The following is a 22,029-nucleotide window of genomic DNA, read 5'->3' as shown; positions in this document are numbered from 1 at the left end:
ACACAAATGAATAGATAAGCTGAAGTATTTAAATGAGCTAACATAGACCTACGACTGCAATGAATGGCATTTGTTATCAGAAATCTCCAAATACTCCTCCCCCTTCCCTTCCTACACATCCTCTCCTCAGGAATGTGGAAAATGAAGGGAACGTAAATCCTATTTTAAATTGACAATACTTTTTCAAATGCATTATAGACACAATGGAGAAGTAAGTTATGTCCAGTCACAATGTCATTCTATATTATTTATATCCTCATTAACACCCAGAGCAGCTTCAGCAAATGGAACAACATTTTGTAATTGAGTTTATTTTATGAACGATTTTGGCAACTGAAATATTGATAAAATACATGTGATACTGAATGAGTTATCAGATAGCTATAACTTCATGTTTATTAACACTGTTTGACCAGTTTTGATTGGAATTTGTATTTTTTGCCAGAAGAAAGTCATGAATACATGTTTATTTATTTTTTTAAAACTGGTATTTTTTCAATGAAACACTTTGCAGAAACTCCGTGAATGAGGGACTGAGAATTGTCTGTAGTAATAGGTGACTGACCTGTGGTAAGCCAATGTATTGAGCAACTTTGCTTGAGTACATTATTATATATATATATATATATATATATATATATATATATATATATATATATATATATATATATATATATATATATATATATATATATATATATATATATATATATATATATATATATATATATATATATATATATATATATATATATATATATATATATATATATATATATATATATATATATATATATATATATATATATATATTTATATATATACCATAGGCAGCGCAATAGCGCTACCTAAGTAAAGAACGATGTTGGCACAATATATTATTATTTTTTTTTTGTCTCCTTACCTGGGCACTTCGTATCAAAGGAGTTGTCGTAGAAACTTCGAAAAAAGCTCATTCTATAGGAACTGGATTGGCTAATGCCCTTTTTAATAGTCAAAAGTTATTGGAGGGCAACTAGCCCCCCCCCCAACGCCCATCATTCCCCCAAACACATTCCCCAGTCGAAAGTGATTTAAGGGCAAATAACCCCCCTCTCACGCCCAAATTTTCCCCTAACACATCCAATCAAAATTTTTAGATTGCCATTTTGTTCAGCGTAGTTGATTTCCAAATAGAAATTATGTTTTTGAGCCCTCGGGGAAAGGGTTGTAAGTTACGCCCTTGGGGCACATAAGGTTTTTATTGAAAGCGTGTTCGTAGAAACTTCAAAAAGGGCTTATTCAATTGGAAATTGAAAGGGCTAGTGCCCTTTTTAATAGTTGAAATTGATTGGAAGGCAACTAGCACCCCTTCCACGCCCACCATTTCCCCAAACATATCCAATCGAAATTTTGAGTTGGCCATTTTGTTCCAGGCAGTTTAAAGTTCAGGAAATTATACCTTTGAGCTGGATACTCCCCCCACAGTTTCAAGGGCAAGGCATATAATTTATGCCCTGGGGGCATATAAGGTTTTTATTGAAATCTTTGTCGTAGAAACTTGAAAAGGGGTTCATTCTATTGGAAATTCAAAGGGCTAGTTCCTTTTTTAATATTTGAAAGTGATTTGAGGGCAACTAACCCCCCTCTCACGCCCATCTTTTCCCCAAACACGTCCAATCAAAATTTTTAGATAGCCATTTTGTTTCACGGAGTTTAAAGTTCAGGAAATTATACTTTTGAGCAGGACACTCCCCCCCTACAGTCTTCAAGTTTTTGTTGAAATCTTTACTGTAGAATACTTGAAAAATACATCTTTCGATGGGAAATTCAAAGGGCTAGTGCCCTTTTTAATAGTCGGAAGTGATTTGAGGGCAACTAACCCCCCTCTAACGCCCATCTTTTCCCCAAACACATCCAATCAACATTTTTAGATAGCCGTTTTATTCAACGTAGTTGAAAGTTTAGTAAATTAGTCTTTGAGGATGACAACCCCTCCCCCCAAAACCCTCAGGGCAAGGGTTGTGAGTTATGCCCTGGGGGCATGTAAGGTTTTTTATAGAAAGCCATGTTGTAAAAACTTCAAAAATGGCTCATTCAATTGGAAATTGAAAGGGCTAGTGCCCTTTTAATAGTTGAAAGTGATTGAAGGGCAACTCAACCCCTCTAACGCCCAACTTTTCCCCAAACACATCCAATCAAAATTTTGAGACATCCATTTTGTTCAACGTAGTCGAAAGTTCTGGAAATTAGGTCTTTTAGGATGATAACCCCCTCAGAGCCCTCAGTGCAAGGATTGTAAGTTATGCCCTGGGGGCATATAAGGTCTTCATAGAAAGTTGTAGCATAAAGTTTAAAAAAGGCTTATTTGATTGGGAATTGAAATTGCCCCTTTTAATAGTCAAAATTGAGTGGAGAGTAATTGACCCCACTCCCACTCCCACCATATCCCCAAACACATTCAATCAAAATTTACAAACAGCCATTTTGTTCAATGTAGTTGAAAGTTCTGGAAATTATGTATTTGAGGATGACAAACCCCCCAGATCCCCCAGGGCAAAGGTTGTGAGTTATGCCCTGGGGGCATATAAGGGTTTTATAGTTAGAGTTGTCGTAAAAGCTTCAAAAAGGGCTCATTCGATTGGGAATTGAGAGGTCTAGCGCCCTTTTTAATTGTCAAAAGTGATTGGAGGGTAACTAAACACCCTCTCACGCGCACCATTCCCCTAAACACATCCAATGAAAATTTTCAGATAGCCATTGTGTTCAACGTAGTAAAAAGTTCTGAAAATTATGTCTTTGAGAGTGACATCCCCCCTTCAGCCCTCAGGGGAATGGTTGTAAGTTGTGCCCTTGGGGCATATCAGGTTTTTATTGAAAGTGATGTCGTATAAACTTCAAAAGGGCTCATTTGATTGGAAATTGAAAGGGCTAGTGCCTTTTTTAATAGTTGAAAGTGATGGGAGTGCGACTACCCATTTCCCCAAACACATCCAATCAAAATTTTGAGATAGCCATTTTGTTTAACGTAGTTGAAAGTTCTGGAAATTATGTCTTAGAGGATGACAACCACCCTCACAGCCTTTAGGGTAAGGGATTTAATTTATGTCCTGGGAGCATAAGTAGTAAGGCATCAATTAGCACTGGCAGTGAGTGCGTAATATGCCTTACCAGGGCCAGTCACCTATTACTACGAACGATACATGCCTTAGCAGAAAGGTTTTCTAATGTGACACTAATTTTTTTTTGTGTCAATCGGTTAGAGAAAGCTGGCGGTTAGTCCATATGATAACTTGATTAGTCGGTTTTTTAAAAAACTTGGCAAGCTATAATGTACTCAAGCAAAGTTTAACCGGTACATTGGCTTACCACGGGTCAGTTACCTATTACTACGAACGGACTTTCAGTCCTACATTCACGGGTTTCTGCAAAGTGTTATGGGATTCATTGAAAAAATACTAGTTTAAAAAAAAAAATAAATTAACATGTATCCGTGATCTTTCTTCTGGCAAAAAATACAAAATCCAATCAAAACTGGTCAAACGTGTTAATAAGCTGTAGGTTATAGCTATCTAATCACTCATTAAGCGTCGCATATATTTTTAGTGGTATCAATGGTATTTCATTTGCGTAAAGCTATCTCGATTTGCCAAAACTTTTATCGTTCGCATAAAACTAACTCAGTTTGCAAAAATGGTATTCCATTTACGTAACTCTGCTATGAATGTCCTTAATGAGGATATAAATAATATAGAATGACATTGTGACTTGACATAGCTTTACCTCTCCGATGCGGTCTGTATAATACACAAGTAACGTTTGAAAAGTATTGTCAATTTAAAATAGGATCTTACGTTCCCTTCGTCCCTCCCATTCCTGAGGGGGAGGGGATGGTAGGAGAGGGGGAGGGGAGTCAATTTTGGAGATTTCTGATAACAAGTACCATTCATTGCGATCGTAGGTCTATGTTGGCTCGTTTTAAATACTTCAGCTTATCTATTCATTTGTGTTAAATAAAAATCTGGAATCTGGAAAATGAAAAATAAGTATTTAAACAAAATGTACGATGCTGCTAATTAAAGAATAGTAGGCTACACTCAGAATTGTTTGCATGAGGGTTCAGTTAAAGAGGTCTCACTTGCAGGAGGGTTCAGGTGCATGGGGGTTCACTTGCTTAGGGTTCAGTTACACGGGGATTCAGTTACAATGGAACCCACACAAAAACAATGGGGCACACACAAAAGCCAAATGAATGACATTGCGATTTGACCTAGCTTTACCTCTCCGATGTGCTCTGTATAATACACATCTGGGGAGGGGAGAATGGAGGTAGGTATTTAGTTTAAAAAATGCTAGGAGGACTTGAGTTTTGTGGGTAGGGTGAAAAATGGTACTTATTCAATATCCTGGTAAACATTATACCTCATTCTTTTATTCTAACTGGAAAATGAAAAATAAGTATTTAAACAAAATGTACGATGCTACTAATTAAATAATAGTAGGCTACACTCAGAATTGTTTGCATGAGGGTTCAGTTAAAGAGGTCTCACTTGCACGAGGGTTCAAATGCATGGGGGTTCACTTGCTTAGGGTTCACTTACACGGGGATTCAGTTACAATGGAACCCACACAAAAACAATGGGGCACACACAAAAGCCAAATGAATGACATTGCGACTTGACCTAGCTTTACCTCTCTGATGTGATCTGTATAATACACATCTGGGGAGGGGAGAATGGAGGTAAGTATTTAGTTTAAAAAATGCTAGGAGGACTTGAGTTTTGTGGGTAGGGTGAAAAATGGTACTTATTCAATATCCTGGTAAAAATTATACCTCATTCTTTTATTCTAACTTAACTTCTAGGAATAGGACTTCATTCCATCGGCTAAATTAGTTTATTCATCTATAACGGTGAACAAAAAGACTATTAATTCTCCATATTCTTCTGGTCATGCGCCCATTCCTCCTTCCCTCTTCTCCTTCTGATCATGCGCCCACCCCTCCTTCTCACTTGGGGTCAGTTGACGTCTCAGTATCCGGTAAAAATTGCAAATTCCACTCGTTCTCCACACCTCATAATATCCATCATGAGTAATATAGTGTGAGTCGTCGATCTTAGGTTCCCGATCTAGACATGAAAATTAAAAGGCTTAAAATATGTGGAATTTGTATCACTATCGATATTATATACATAAAGATAATATATTAAAAAGACCGTCAAAAAATTTTTTTTTCGGTGTAAGCCCGTGCAATTTCTATGGTAAGCACCATTTATCAGATAGCTAAGGAGGGTTCAGTTACATGGCTACGGTACTGTTCTATTAGCTGTAAACCATACAAGAAGTAAAGTTCGGTTAATGCTAATGAAATAAACAAAATAGGATAAAAATGTAATAGTTTAGAAACAAAATTCAGTTATTGCAAAAAAATTAATAAATAAATATCGGAATGCTATATGATTCCTTTGTCAGTTATATTAACATCTGCAAAACGGCAAGTAGTTAAAAAGATGTTTCCTTTATCACATAAGAGATAAGATAAAATTTATGTACAAATTAAAAAATGTCCCCCAAAATTTTTAAGATAGTACATTTTTATCAATATAAAAAAGTTTAGTAAAATTCTACGGTACTGTTCTATTAGCTGTAAACCATACAAGAAGTAAAGTTCGGTTAATGCTAATGAAATAAAACAAAATAGGATAAAAATGTAATAGTTTAGAAACAAAATTCAGTTATTGCAAAAAAAAAAAAATAAATAAATATCGGAATGCTATATGATTCCTTTGTCAGTTATATTAAAATCTGCAAAATGGCAACTAGTTAAAAAGATAAAAACTGGTAAAACTGAAAAAAATAAATAATATATACATTAACAAATGTTTAAAAAACAAGATAAAAAGGGGATATGGAAAAAAAGAAGTAAGAGAACATTTTTCACCTAAAAGTAAAGAGCTACTAGACTAAATCAAACATGTGCTGAATTAATAACGAATAATTGTTCAAACTTAAATTTTCTGTAAAGTTACATCTACCGATAAACTTATTAGAGTGAGAAAAACTTTTTTTCCATAAGAGAACATTTTTCACCTAAAAGTAAAGAGCTACTAGACTAAATCGGGCATATGCTGAAATAATAACGAATAATTGTTCAAACTTAAATTTTCTGTAAAGTTATGTATAGCGATAAACTTGTTAGAGTGACAAAACTTTTTTTTCACAAGAGGACATTTTCAACTAAAAGTAGAGCGAGGGTCGAGGCGAGGGGTAGTCCCATTCATATACAAAATAATTTTTGTTTGTCTTAAGTTTTAGTGTTGCTTCTTACTTCTAACTGAAAACTTATTTTTAATTTGATGTTTAACCTTTTTTTTATTTTTCAAATCGTCTCATAAATATCCGTTTGAATACACCCTCTCTTATCAGTTTAATTCAATTTGAGTACTGGATCGATTCAAGCAGCAAACATTTTTTCAAAAATGCTGGCATTAGTCATAATGCTTTTGCTAAAAATGTACTATTAGTTAGCCATACTAGGTCAGGTAGCATACCTGGTAACGGACCTAATTTCTTGAAGTAATTGATACTTAATGAAGAAAAAGGTGAAAATTAGAGGTTTTATTGACGTTACGAGCCTACTAATTGGAATTTAACACCTAAACGCACTTGAAAAAATCACTGCACTGGTGTTGGTTCATAAGACTGGAGCCCCCCTCCACCCTATTATGTCAAATTTTCTATCACCTTTTTCAAAATTAGGAATATGGTTGTCGGTAGCATTGCGTCCACTTTTGGAAACACGAAAATCATATTTAAAAAATTCGACTGATCTAACTAATAAATTGCAAAATTTCACGCTGGAGGACAGTTCAATTTTGTGCAGTTTTGATGTTGTGTCGATGTATTCAAATTGTGATTTAAATAGGTGCGAGGATATTTTAAAAAGTAAATTAGAAAAACACTTTGATTTAATACAGGATGTGACTTTAGTCAGTTTGGATATTGAAGTCATTATGAGATTAGTTATTCTGGTAAATGAATTTTCTTTTTGTGTTGGTTTTCGAGGGAAGTTTTATAGACAAATTTTTGGGTTACCTATAGGGGCTTCTCTTTCTCCTTTATTAGCAAATCTATTCATAGATGCCATTGAAACTTCTGCTATAAACAGTTTTAGAATCTCCCCTTGCTTCTGGGGTAGGTTCATGGATGATGTAGTATGCGTTTGGAAACATGGGTTGGACTCCTTAGACCTTTTTTGTAAGCATTTAAATAGTTTTGATAATAATATTAAATTTACAGTTGAATTTGAGGATAATAATAAGTTACCTTTTCTGGATATTTTATTAATTAAAAGGGATTTCCATTTACTTTTCTCGATTTACAGAAAACCTACGCACAATGATAGGTATTTAAATTTTCATTCTTGCCACCCTATGTCGGTGAAAAGGGGGTTGTAATTTCACTAGTGGATAGAGCCTTTAAAATCTGTTCCCAGGAATTTCTGGATTCGGAATTGTTATACTTGAGGGATATTTTATTTTGTAATAGTTATCCAATTAAGTTCATTGATAAAATAATTGAAAATAGACGGGCCAAACATAGTAGTAGGGTTATTGAGGTTTCTCAGTCTTTAGATTTAGTTGTATCAAAAAGCTTCATTTCATTACCATATGTACCTGGTTTGGGGGAGAAACTTTCACGAGTTTTACATAAGTTTGGTATTGATACATGTTTCCAATCGCTGAGGCCAATGAGTAGTTTTTTTAGTTCTGGTAAGGATTTAACTCGGGGAAATTTTGTAAGTGGGGTGTATAAAATTCCGTGTTCTTGTGTGAAGTTCTATATTGGTAGGACTCACCAACAATTTTTTGAAAGGTTTATTTAACACCGTAATTAAATATAAAAAACACTACAATTAAGAAAGCCTCCAGAAACTTTCGTTTCAGCTTTAGCAGATCATATTTGGCTTCAACCATATCATTTTGTAAAATTTGATGAAGCCTTGGCTTTTTCTAATGATAAGTGTTACACCCAATGGGCCAGGGAAGCCATAGAAATTAAAAAACATATGTTTGCTAACCTTTCCATAAATAGGGACACGGGTAATTTAAATATTGACCCAATTTATGATAACCTTCTAAAGAATGAATCAATTGTCAATAAGGGAGTAAAGATTTTAAATAATCACCAGGGGACTATTTTACCTGTTAGACCAAAACGATTTGCTTCAGTAATAGCTAACAAAAGGAGTATTTCGCAACTGAATAATTAAAGTAATTTACATTTTTTTTATTTTTCCTCAGTTACTCTGGTGTCCTCACTGAAGTAACTCTATATTAGCATCTTTTACCTACGTGTATTAGTTTGCGCCGATTTTACATTTTTTTTTTTTTTGGTGGTGGTTTTAATGGTTTTTAGTTTTATCTTGTTTTTTTTTTGCGTCATTCGTGCTGAAGACGCCTTGTTTGTATACAGAGGAAATATCCGCGTTGTTTTGTTTCTGTTGTTTTTCTTTTCTCTCCACTGGCCACAGTCTCGTTTGTTTGTTTTTTTTTAGAGATTTTTCTCTTTGTTGGTTTTTTTTCATTGCTGGCCAGTTCGGCTTAAGATCTTTCAATATAGTGTGAGTCGTCGATCTTAGGTTCCCGATCTAGACATGAAAATTAAAAGGCTTAAAATATGTGGAATTTGTATCACGATCGATCTTATATACATAAAGATAATATATTAAAAAGACCGTCAAAAATTTTTTTTTTTCAGTGTAAGCCCGTGCAACTTCTATGGTAAGCACCATTTATCAGATAGCTAAGGAGGGTTCAGTTACATGGCTACGGTACTGTTCTATTAGCTGTAAACCATACAAGAAGTAAAGTTCGGTTAATGCTAATGAAATAAACAAAATAGGATAAAAATGTATTAGTTTAGAAACAAAATTCAGTTATTGCAAAAAAAATAAATAAATAAATATCGGAATGCTATATGATTCCTTTGTCAGTTATATTAAAATCTGCAAAATGGCAACTAGTTAAAAAGATGTTTCCTTTATCACATAAGATATAAGATAAAATTTATGTACAAATTAAAAAATATCCCCCAAAATTTTTAAGATAGTACATTTTATAAATATAAAAAAGTTTAGTAAAATTCTACGGTACTGTTCTATTAGCTGTAAACCATACAAGAAGTAAAGTTCGGTTAATGCTAATGAAATAAAACAAAATAGGATAAAAATTTAATAGTTTAGAAACAAAATTCAGTTATTGCAAAAAAAAAAAAAATAAATATCGGAATGCTATATGATTCATTTGTCAGTAATATTAAAAACTGCAAAATGGCAACTAGTTAAAAAGATAAAAACTGAAAAAAATAAATAATATATACATTAACAAATGCTTAAAAAACAAGATAAAAAGGGGATATGGAAAAAAAGAAGTAAGAGAACATTTTTCACCTAAAAGTAAAGAGCTACTAGACTAAATCAAACATGTGCTGAAATAATAACGAATAATTGTTCAAACTTAAATTTTCTGTAAAGTTACATCTAGCGATAAACTTATTAGAGTGACAAAAACTTTTTTTCCATAAGAGAACATTTTCCACCTAAAAGTAAAGAGCAACTAGACTAAATCGGGCATGTGCTGAAATAATAACGAATAATTGTTCAAACTTAAATTTTCTGTAAGGTTATGTATAGCGATAAACTTGTTAGAGTGACGAAAACTTTTTTTTTTCACAAGAGGAAATTTTCAACTAAAGTAGAGCGAGGGTCGAGGCGAGGGGCAGTCCCATTCATATACAGAATAATTTTTGTTTGTCTTAAGTTTTAGTGTTGCTTCTTACTTCCAACTGAAAACTTATTTTTAATTTGATGTTTAACCCTTTTTTTCAAATCGTGTCATAAATATCCGTTTGAATACACCCTCTCTTATCAGTTTAATTCGATTTGAGTACTGGATCGATTCAAGCAGCAAACATTTTTTCAAAAATGCTGGCATTAGTCATAATGCTTATGCTAAAAATGTACTATTAGTTAGCCATACTAGGTCAGGTAGCATACCTGGTAACGGACCTAATTTCTTGAAGTAATTGATACTTAATGAAGAAAAAGGTGAAAGTTAGAGGTTTTATTGACGTTACGAGCCTACTAATTGGAATTTAACACCTAAACGCACTTGAAAAAATCACTGCACTGGTGCTTTGGATTTGCCAAGATTTAAATGTTAAGACTGATAACATTTTAAATCAAATGAATCGCCTAATAATTAAATTATCTGAAGACTCATTGCAAATTGATTTAAATAGTATAACTTTTCATTTATTATTGCAGGTTCTCTAATCAAAGGTAAATCTAGACCAGAATTTGGTAACAAAAAATGTGCAGTTTCTATAAAAATTACTGAATTACAAAATCAAAATTAAATTACATTTACTACTTTTCGTTTAAACTAATGCAGTTTCTATAAAAAATTTGAAATTATCTCGTTTAAACTATTGAAGTTTCTATAAGGTTAAGTTAAAAGGATGCTCACCAAGTTTAGCCAATTAAAAGCGTCTATTTGCAGCATTCCCCTTCATCTTCCAAATTGTAAGAAGGAACTGAATGTATATCATCCCATTCTTAAGGTATTTTATACATTATATCTTGGAAATTAAGTCTCTCTCCTCTTATCAGATTCAAACGCTTAATACCCACAAGCATATGCGAGTCAAATTTCATCTTAAAGTGCTAACGTATCTGATAAAACAATAAAACCTCTAATTTTCACCTTTTTCTTCATTAAGTATCAATTACTTCAAGAAATTAATTCCACATTTTGCAGATATGAGCTTGAAACTTCCGAAGTAGGGTTTTCTCATACGCATAATCGGACGGTATGATTTTGATTAAAGTTCTATGACTTTTAGGGGGAGTTTCCTCCTTTATTCAAAAATAATGCAAATCTTCTCAGGCGCATAACTTTTGATTGGTAAAACTAAATTTAATGATTTGAAATCACTTATATATTTGAAATCAGCATAAAAATATGATTCTATTGATGTATCCATGGGTATCAAAATTCCGGTTTTTAGAGTTTCGGTTACTATTGAACTGTGTCGCTCCTTACTTACAGTTCGTTACCACGAACTGTTTGAAAAAATATTAGTGTTGTTCCTTACTTTCAGTTGGAAAAAAAAACTAGTCGCTCCTTACTTACAGCTCGTTACCACGAACTGTTTGAAAAAATATTAGTGTTGTTCCTTACACGATAGACTTATTAAAGTGACAAAAACTTTTTTTTTTCCACAACCCACAAGAGGACATTTTTCAACTAAAAGTAAAGAGCTACTAGACTAAATCAAACATGTGGTGAAATAATAACGAATAATTGTTCAAACTTAAATTTTCTGTAAAGCTATGTCTAGCGATAAACTTATTAGAGTGACAATCTTTTATTCTAACTTAACTTCTAGGAATAGGACTTCATTCCATCGGCTAAATTAGTTTATTCATCTATAACGGTGAACAAAAAGACTATTAATTCTCCATATTCTTCTGGTCATGCGCCCATTCCTCCTTCTCTCTTCTCCTTCTGATCATGCGCCCACCCCTCCTTCTCACTCGGGGTCAGTTGACGTCTCAGTATCCGGTAAAAATTGCAAAGTCCACTCGTTCTCCACACCTCATAATACCCATCATGAGTAATATAGTGTGAGTCGTCGATCTTAGGTTCCCGATCTAGACATGAAAATTAAAAGGCTTAAAATATGTGGAATTTGTATCACGATCGATCTTATATACATAAAGATAATATATTAAAAAGACCGTCAAAATTTTTTTTTTCAGTGTAAGCCCGTGCAACTTCTATGGTAAGCACCATTTATCAGATAGCTAAGGAGGGTTCAGTTACATGACTACGGTACTGTTCTATTAGATGTAAACCATAAAAGAAGTAAAGTTCGGTTAATGCTAATTAAATAAAAAAAATATTATAAAAATTTAATAGTTTATAAAAAAAATTCAGTTATTGCAAAAAAAAAAAAATAAATAAATATCGGAATGCTATATGATTCCTTTCTCAGTTATATTAAAATCTGCAAAATGGCAACTAGTTAAAAAGATAAAAACTGGTAAAACTGAATAAAATAAATAATATATACATTAACAAATGTTTAAAAACAACATAAAAAGGGGATATGGAAAAAAAAGAAGAAAAAAAAAGAAAAACGAGCTGTTTCCTTTATCACATAAGAGATAAGATAAAATTTATGTACAGATTAAAAAATGTCCCCCAAAATTTTTAAGATAGTACATTTTTATAAATATAAAGCAGTTTATTGCAAATTGATTTTAATAGTATAACTTTTCATTTATTATTGCAGGTTCTCTAATCAAAGGTAAATCTAGACCAGAATTTGGTAACAAAAAATGTGCAGTTTCTATAAAATGACTGAATTACAAAATCAAAATTAAATTGCATTTACTACTTTTCATTTAAACTAATGCAGTTTCTATAAAAAAATTTCTTATCAGATTCAAACGCTTAATACCCACAAGCATATGCGAGTCAAATTTCATCTTAAAGTGCTAACGTATCTGATAAAACAATAAAACCTCTAATTTTCACCTTTTTCTTCATTAAGTATCAATTACTTCAAGAAATTAATTCCACATTTTGCAGATATGAGCTTGAAACTTCCGAAGTAGGGTTTTCTCATACGCATAACCGGACGGTATGATTTGGATTAAAGTTCTATGACTTTTAGGGGGAGTTTCCTCCTTTATTCAAAAATAATGCAAATCTTCTCAGGCGCATAACTTTTGATTGGTAAAACTAAATTTAAGGATTTGAAATCACTTATATATTTGAAATCAGCATAAAAATATGATTCTATTGATGTATCCATGGGTATCAAAATTCCGGTTTTTAGAGTTTCGGTTACTACTGAACCGTGTCGCTCCTTACTTACAGTTCGTTACCACGAACTGTTTGAAAAAATATTAGTGTTGTTCCTTACTTTAAGTTGGAAAAAAAAACTAGTCGCTCCTTACTTACAGCTCGTTACCACGAACTGTTTGAAAAAATATTAGTGTTGTTCCTTACACGATAGACTTATTAAAGTGACAAAAACTTTTTTTTTCCACAACCCACAAGAGGACATTTTTCAACTAAAAGTAAAGAGCTACTAGACTAAATCAAACATGTGGTAAAATAATAATGAATAATTGTTCAAACTTAAATTTTCTGTAAAGCTATGTCTAGCGATAAACTTATTAGAGTGACAATCTTTTATTCTAACTTAACTTCTAGGAATAGGACTTCATTCCATCGGCTAAATTAGTTTATTCATCTATAACGGTGAACAAAAAGACTATTAATTCTCCATATTCTTCTGGTCATGCGCCCATTCCTCCTTCTCTCTTCTCCTTCTGATCATGCCCCCACCCCTCCTTCTCACTCGGGGTCAGTTGACGTCTCAGTATCCGGTAAAAATTGCAAATTCCACTCGTTCTCCACACCTCATAATATCCATCATGAGTAATATAGTGTGAGTCGTCGATCTTAGGTTCCCGATCTAGACATGAAAATTAAAAGGCTTAAAATATGTGGAATTTATATCACGATCGATCTTATATACATAAAGATAATATATTAAAAAGACCGTCAAAATTTTTTTTTTCAGTGTAAGCCCGTGCAACTTCTATGGTAAGCACCATTTATCAGATAGCTAAGGAGGGTTCAGTTACATGACTACAGTACTGTTCTATTAGCTGTAAACCATACAATAAGTAAAGTTCGGTTAATGCTAATTAAATAAACAAAATATGATAAAAATGTAATAGTTTAGAAACAAAATTCAGTTATTGCAAAAAAAAAAAAATAAATAAATATCGGAATGCTATATGATTCCTTTGTCAGTTATATTAAAATCTGCAAAATGGCAACTAGTTAAGAAGATAAAAACTGGTAAAACTGAAGAAAATAAATAATATATACATCAACAAATGTTTAAAAACAACATAAAAAGGGGATATGGAAAAAAAGAAGAAAAAAAGAAAAACGAGCTGTTTCCTTTATCACATAAGAGATAAGATAAAATTTATGTACAGATTAAAAAATGTCCCCCAAAATTTTTAAGATAGTACATTTTTATAAATATAAAGCAGTTTATTGCAAATTGATTTTAATAGTATAACTTTTCATTTATTATTGCAGGTTCTCTAATCAAAGGTAAATCTAGACCAGAATTTGGTAACAAAAAATGTGCAGTTTCTATAAAATGACTGAATTACAAAATCAAAATTAAATTGCATTTACTACTTTTCATTTAAACTAATGCAGTTTCTATAAAAAAATTTCTTATCAGATTCAAACGCTTAATACCCACAAGCATATGCGAGTCAAATTTCATCTTAAAGTGCTAACGTATCTGATAAAACAATAAAACCTCTAATTTTCACCTTTTTCTTCATTAAGTATCAATTACTTCAAGAAATTAATTCCACATTTTTGCAGATAGGAGCTTGAAACTTCCGAAGTAGGGTTTTCTCATACGCTGAATCGGACGGTATGTTTTTGATTAAAGTTCTATGACTTTTAGGGGGAGTTTCCTCCTTTATTCAAAAATAATGCAAATCTTCTCAGGCGCATTCACTTAGAGTCGCGCGCGACTCTAAGTGAACCTAGATCAACCCAAGAAAAAAGTTTTTGTCACTCTAATAAGTTTATCGCTAGACATAGCTTTACAGAAAATTTAAGTTTGAACAATTATTCGTTATTATTTCACCACATGTTTGATTTAGTCTAGTAGCTCTTTACTTTTAGTTGAAAAATGTCCTCTTGTGGGTTGTGGGAAAAAAAAAAAGTTTTTGTCAATCTAATAAGTCTATTGCTAGACATAACTTTACAGAAAATTTAGTTTCTTCTAGTTTCAAGGTCTAAGTACAGATTCTAGTGCAATTTAATTTTGATTTTGTAAGCCTTTTAGAAGAAAAAAAAACAAAATCTTTAGTCATTAAGAAATTTCAGCGATCATCCTGTTTTCAGAATTCCTATCCAGTCGAACAATAAAAAACTGAAAGTAAGGACCAACACTAATATTTTTTCAAACAGTTCGTGGCAACGAACTGTAAGTAAGGAGCGACACGGTTCAATAGTAACCGAAACTCTAAAAACCGAAATTTTGATACCCATGGATACATCAATAGAATCATATCTTTATGCTGATTTCAAATATATAAGTGATTTCAAATCATTAAATTTAGTTTTACCAATCAAAAGTTATGCGCCTGAGAAGATTTGCCTTATTTTTGAATAAAGGAGGAAACTCCCCCTAAAAGTCATAGAACTTTAATCAAAAACATACCGTCCGATTCAGCGTATGAGAAAACCCTACTTCGGAAGTTTCAAGCTCCTATCTGCAAAAATGTGGAATTAATTTCTTGAAGTAATTGATACTTAATGAAGAAAAAGGTGAAAATTAGAGGTTTTATTGTTTTATCAGATACGTTAGCACTTTAAGATGAAATTTGATTCGCATATGCTTGTGGGTATTAAGCGTTTGAATCTGATAAGAAGATTTTTTTATAGAAACTGCATTAGTTTAAATGAAAAGAAGTAAATGCAATTTAATTTTGATTTTGTAATTCAGTCATTTTTATAGAAACTGCACATTTTTTGTTACCAAATTCTTGTCTAGATTTACCTTTGATTAGAGAACCTGCAATAATAAATGAAAAGTTATACTATTAAAATCAATTTGCAATAAACTTTTTTATATTTATAAAAATGTACTATCTTAAAAATTTTTGGGGACATTTTTTAATTTGTACATAAATTTTATCTTATCTCTTATGTGAAAAAGGAAACAGCTCGTTTTTCTTTTTTTTTCTTCTTTTTTTTCCATATCCCCTTTTTATGTTGTTTTTAAACATTTGTTAATGTATATATTATTTATTTTTTTCACTTTTACCTGTTTTTATCTTTTTACCTAGTTGCCATTTTGCAGATTTTAATATAACTGACAAAGGAATCATATAGCATTCCGATATTTATTTTTTTTTTTTTTTCAATAACTGAATTTTTTTTCTAAACTATTACATTTTTATCCTATTTTTTTTATTTCATTTGCATTAACCGAACTTTACTTCTTGTATGGTTTACAGCTAATAGAACAGTACCGTAGTCATGTAACTGAACCCTCCTTAGCTATGTGATAAATGGTGCTTACCATAGAAGTTGCACGGGCTTACGATGAAATAAAATTTTTTTGACGGTCTTTTTAATATATTATCTTTATGTATATAAGATCGATCGTGATACAAATTCCACATATTTTAAGCGTTTTAATTTTCATGTCTAGATCGGGAACCTAAGATCGACGACTCACACTATATTACTCATGATGTATATTATGAGGTGTGGAGAACGAGTGGAATTTGCAATTTTTACCGGATACTGAGACGTCAACTGACCCCGAGTGAGAAGGAGGGGTGGGCGCATGATCAGAAGGAGAAGAGAGAAGGAGGAATGGGCGCATGACCAGAAGAATATGGAGAATTAATAGTCTTTTTGTTCACCGTTATAGATGAATAAACTAATTTAGCCGATGGAATGAAGTCCTATTCCTAGAAGTTAAGTTAGAATAAAAGATTGTCACTCTAATAAGTTTATCACTAGACATAGCTTTATAGAAAATTTAAGTTTGAACAATTATTCGTTATTATTTCACCACGTGTTTGATTTAGTCTAGTAGCTCTTTACTTTTAGTTGAAAAATGTCCTCTTGTGGGTTGTGTAAAAAAAAAAGTTTTTGTCACTCTAATAAGTCTATCGCGTAAAGAACAACACTAATATTTTTTCAAACAGTTCGCGGTAAGAAACTGTAAGTAAGGAGCGACTAGTTTTTTTTCCAACTGAAAGTAAGGAACAACACTAATATTTTTTCAAACAGTTCGTGGTAACGAACTGTAAGTAAGGAGCGACACGGTTCAATAGTAACCGAAACTCTAAAAACCTGAATTTTGATACCCATGGATACATCAATAGAATCATATTTTTATGCTGATTTCAAATATATAAGTGATTTCAAATCATTAAACTTAGTTTTACCAATCAAAAGTTATGCGCCTGAGAAGATTTGCATTATTTTTGAATAAAGGAGGAAACTCCCCCTAAAAGTCATTGAACTTTAATCAAAATCATACCGTCCGATTCAGCTTATGAGAAAACCCTACTTCGGAAGTTTCAAGCTCCTATCTGCAAAAATGTGGAATTAATTTCTTGAAGTAATTGATACTTAATGAAGAAAAAGGTGAAAATTAGAGGTTTTATTGTTTTATCAGATACGTTAGCACTTTAAGATGAAATTTGACTCGCATATGCTTGTGGGTATTAAGCGTTTGAATCTGATAAGAGGAGAGACTTAATTTCCAAGATATAATGTATAAAATACCTTAAGAATGGGATGATATACATTCAGTTCCTTCTTACAATTTGGAAGATGAAGGGGAATGCTGCAAATAGACGCTTTTATTTGGCTAAACTTGGTGAGCAGCCTTTTAACTTAACCTTATAGAAACTTCAATAGTTTAAACGAGATAATTTCAAATTTTTTATAGAAACCGCATTAGTTTAAACGAAAAGTAGTAAATGCAATTTAATTTTGATTTTGTAATTCAGTCATTTTTATAGAAACTGCAATAGTTTAAACGAAATAATTTCAAATTTTTTTTATAGAAACTGCATTAGTTTAAATGAAAAGTAGTAAATGCAATTTAATTTTGATTTTGTAATTCAGTCATTTTTATAGAAACTGCACATTTTTTGTTACCAAATTCTGGTCTAGATTTACCTTTGATTCGAGAACCTGCAATAATAAATGAAAAGTTATACTATTAAAATCGATTTGCAATGAGTCTCCAGATAATTTAATTATTAGGCGATTCAATTGATTTAAAATGTTATCAGTCTTAACATTTAAATCTTGGCAAATCCAAAGCACCAGTGCAGTGATTTTTTCAAGTGCGTTTAGGTGTTAAATTCCAATTAGTAGGCTCGTAACGTCAATAAAACCTCTAACTTTCACCTTTTTCTTCATTAAGTATCAATTACTTCAAGAAATTAGGTCCGTTACCAGGTATGATACCTGACCTAGTATGGCTAACTAATAGTACATTTTTAGCATAAGCATTATGACTAATGCCAGCATTTTTGAAAAAATGTTTGCTGCTTGAATCGATCCAGTACTCAAATTGAATTAAACTGATAAGAGAGGGTGTATTCAAACGGATATTTATGACACGATTTGAAAAAAAAAAGGTTAAACATCAAATTAAAAATAAGTTTTCAGTTGGAAGTAAGAAGCAACACTAAAACTTAAGACAAACAAAAATTATTTTGTATATGAATGGGACTGCCCCTCGCCTCGACCCTCGCTCTACTTTTAGTTGAAAATGTCCTCTTGTGAAAAAAAAAAGTTTTGTCACTCTAACAATTTTATCGCTATACATAACTTTACAGAAAATTTAAGTTTGAACAATTATTCGTTATTATTTCAGCATATGCCCGATTTAGTCTAGTAGCTCTTTACTTTTAGGTGAAAAATGTTCTCTTATGGAAAAAAAGTTTTTGTCACTCTAATAAGTTTATCGGTAGATGTAACTTTACAGAAAATTTAAGTTTGAACAATTATTCGTTATTATTTCAGCACATGTTTGATTTAGTCTAGTAGCTCTTTACTTTTAGGTGAAAAATGTTCTCTTACTTCTTTTTTTCCATATCCCCTTTTTATCTTGTTTTTTAAACATTTGTTAATGTATATATTATTTATTTTTTTCAGTTTTACAAGTTTTTATCTTTTTAACTAGTTGCCATTTTGCAGATTTTAATATAACTTACAAAGGAATCATACAGCATTCCGATATTTATTTATTTTTTTTTTTTGCAATAACATAAGTTTTTTTCTAAACTGTTATATTTTTATACCTTTTTTCTTTATTTCATTTGATTTAAACAAACTTTACCTCTTTTAGTGCTTACAGATAATAGAAAAGTAACATAGAATTTTGATAATCTTTTTTATATTTATAAAAATGTACTATCTTAAAAATTTTGGGGGACATTTTTTAATTTGTATATAAATTTTATCTTATCTCTTATGTGATAAAGGAAACATCTTTTTAACTACTTGCCATTTTGCAGATGTTAATATAACTGACAAAGGAATCATATAGCATTCCGATATTTATTTATTAATTTTTTTGCAATAACTGAATTTTGTTTCTAAACTATTACATTTTTATCCTATTTTGTTTATTTCATTAGCATTAACCGAACTTTACTTCTTGTATGGTTTACAGCTAATAGAACAGTACCGTAGTCATGTAACTAAACCCTCCTTAGCTATCTGATAAATGGTGCTTACCATAGAAGTTGCACGGGCTTACACCGAAAAAAAATTTTTTTGACGGTCTTTTTAATATATTATCTTTATGTATATAATATCGATAGTGATACAAATTCCACATATTTTAAGCCTTTTAATTTTCATGTCTAGATCGGGAACCTAAGATCGACGACTCACACTATATTACTCATGATGGATATTATGAGGTGTGGAGAACGAGTGGAATTTGCAATTTTTACCGGATACTGAGACGTCAACTGACCCCGAGTGAGAAGGAGGGGTGGGCGCATGATCAGAAGGAGAAGAGAGAAGGAGGAATGGGCGCATGACCAGAAGAATATGGAGAATTAATAGTCTTTTTGTTCACCGTTATAGATGAATAAACTAATTTAGCCGATGGAATGAAGTCCTATTCCTAGAAGTTAAGTTAGAATAAAAAGAATGAGGTATAATGTTTACCAGGATATTGAATAAGCACCATTTTTCACCCTACCCACAAAACTCAAGTCCTCCTAGCATTTTTTAAACTAAATACTTACCTCCATTCTCCCCTCCCCAGATGTGTATTATACAGATCACATCGGAGAGGTAAAGCTAGGTCAAGTCGCAATGTCATTCATTTGGCTTTTGTGTGTGCCCCATTGTTTTTGTGTGGGTTCCATTGTAACTGAATCCCCGTGTAAGTGAACCCTAAGCAAGTGAACCCCCATGCATCTGAACCCTCGTGCAAGTGAGACCTCTTTAACTGAACCCTCATGCAAACAATTCTGAGTGTAGCCTACTATTCTTTAATTAGCAGCATCGTACATTTTGTTTAAATACTTATCTTTCATTTTCCAGTTAGAATAAAAGAATGAGGCATAATGTTTACCAGGATTTTGAATAAGTACCATTTTTCACCCTACCCACAAAACTCAAGTCCTCCTAGCATTTTTTAAACTAAATACCTACCTCCATTCTCCCCTCCCCAGATGTGTATTATACAGAGCAAATCGGAGAGGTAAAGCTAGGTCAAGTCGCAATGTCATTCATTTGGCCTTTGTGTGTGCCCCATTGTTTTTGTGTGGGTTCCATTGTAATTGAATCCCCGTGTAACTGAACCCTAAGCAAGTGAACCCCCATGCATCTGAACCCTCGTGCAAGTGAGACCTCTTTAACTGAACCCTCATGCAAACAATTCTGAGTGTAGCCTACTATTCTTTAATTAGCAGCATCGTACATTTTGTTTAAATACTTATTTTTCATTTTCCAGATTCAAGATTTTTATTTAACACAAATGAATAGATAAGCTGAAGTATTTAAAACGAGCCAACATAGACTTACGATCGCAATGAATGGTACTTATTATCAGAAATCTCCAAAATTGACTCCCCCTTCCCCTCTCCTACCATCCCCTCCCCCTCAGAAATGGGAGGGACGAAGGGAATGTAAGATCCTATTTTAAATTGACAATAATTTTCAAACGTTACTTGTGTATTATACAGACCACATCGGAGAGGTAAAGCTATGTCAAGTCACAATGTCAATCTATATTATTTATATCCTCATTAAGGACATTCAGAGCAGAGTTATGCAAATGGAATACCATTTTTGCAAATTGAGTTAGTTTTATGCGAACGATAAAAGTTTTGGCAAATCGAGATAGCTTTACGCAAATGAAATACCATTGATACCGCTAAAAATACATGCGATACTGAACGAGTTATCAGATAGCTATAACTTACAGCTTATTAACACGTTTGACCAGTTTTGATTGGAATTTGTATTTTTTGCCAGAAGAAAGATCATGAATACATGTTAATTTTTTTTTTTTTTTTAAACTGGTATTTTTTCAATGAAGCCCATAACACTTTGCAGAAACCCGTGAATGTAGGACTGAAAGTCCGTTCGTAGTAATAGGTGACTGCCCCGTGGTAAGCCAATGTACCGGTTAAACTTTGCTTGAGTACATTATAGCTTGCCAAGTTTTTTAAAAAACCGACTAATCAAGTCATCATATGGACTAACCGCCAGCTTTCTCTAACCGATTGACACACAAAAAAATGAGTGTCACATTAGAAAACCTCTCTGCTAAGGCATGTATCGTTCGTAGTAATAGGTGACTGGCCCTGGTACTACATATTACGCAATCACTGCCAGTGCTAATTGATGCCTTACTACTAGCAAATAAGGTGATTATACAAAGCGTTGCCGTAGAAACTCAAAAAGGGTTCATTCGATTGTAAATCGAAAGGCCTAGTGCCCTTTGTAATAGTCGAAAGTAATTGGAAGTCGAAAGTAATTGGAACTAATTAGAATTAGAAGTAAAAATCGATGTGGGTATAATGTATGTTTTTGTTGTTCTTGTTCATTTTGTTTAGGCCAGGGCACTTCGTATCGAAGGAGTTGTCGTAGGAACTTCAAAAAGGGCTCATTCGATTGAAAATAGAAAGGGCTGATGCCCTTTTTAATAGTCGAAAGTGATTCGAGGGCAACTAATCCCACCCCCACCCTCCAATTTGCCTTTTTGTTTAAAAAATAGATGTTGCCATAGGATTAAATCAAAATGCACTGTGCTAATGCTAATTCTCAATAAGGCATCTTAGCAATATCCTAAGAACGACTGACGGTATTATATTCAGACTTTCGGGGTTACTTCTTCTTTTAACATTTAACCAAATCAAAA

At 32.4% G+C, this 22,029-nt stretch overlaps 2 protein-coding genes across 2 annotated transcripts in view; both read left to right on the top strand.

The window, feature by feature from the left end:
- LOC148945912 (transmembrane protein 120 homolog) overlaps positions 1-22,029 on the top strand; it is a 545,739-nt gene that overhangs the window by 435,501 nt on the left and 88,209 nt on the right. The gene's annotated exons all lie outside the window — the stretch shown is intronic.
- LOC148945913 (protein spinster-like) overlaps positions 204-22,029 on the top strand; it is a 34,850-nt gene continuing 13,024 nt past the window's right edge. Inside the window, exon 1 of the mRNA XM_089098184.1 lies at positions 204-211. Coding sequence (XP_088954310.1) covers positions 204-211 — 8 coding nt within the window. The remainder of the gene's footprint in view (positions 212-22,029) is intronic.

Source organism: Artemia sp. Qi Xiang Cuo, chromosome 12 (genome assembly GCF_049724085.1).
Source record: "Artemia sp. Qi Xiang Cuo chromosome 12, ASM4972408v1, whole genome shotgun sequence".
Lineage (NCBI taxonomy): Eukaryota > Metazoa > Arthropoda > Branchiopoda > Anostraca > Artemiidae > Artemia > Artemia sp. Qi Xiang Cuo.
The sequence above is the reverse complement of the archived record's forward strand: the minus strand, read 5'-3'. Positions and strand labels throughout refer to the sequence as shown.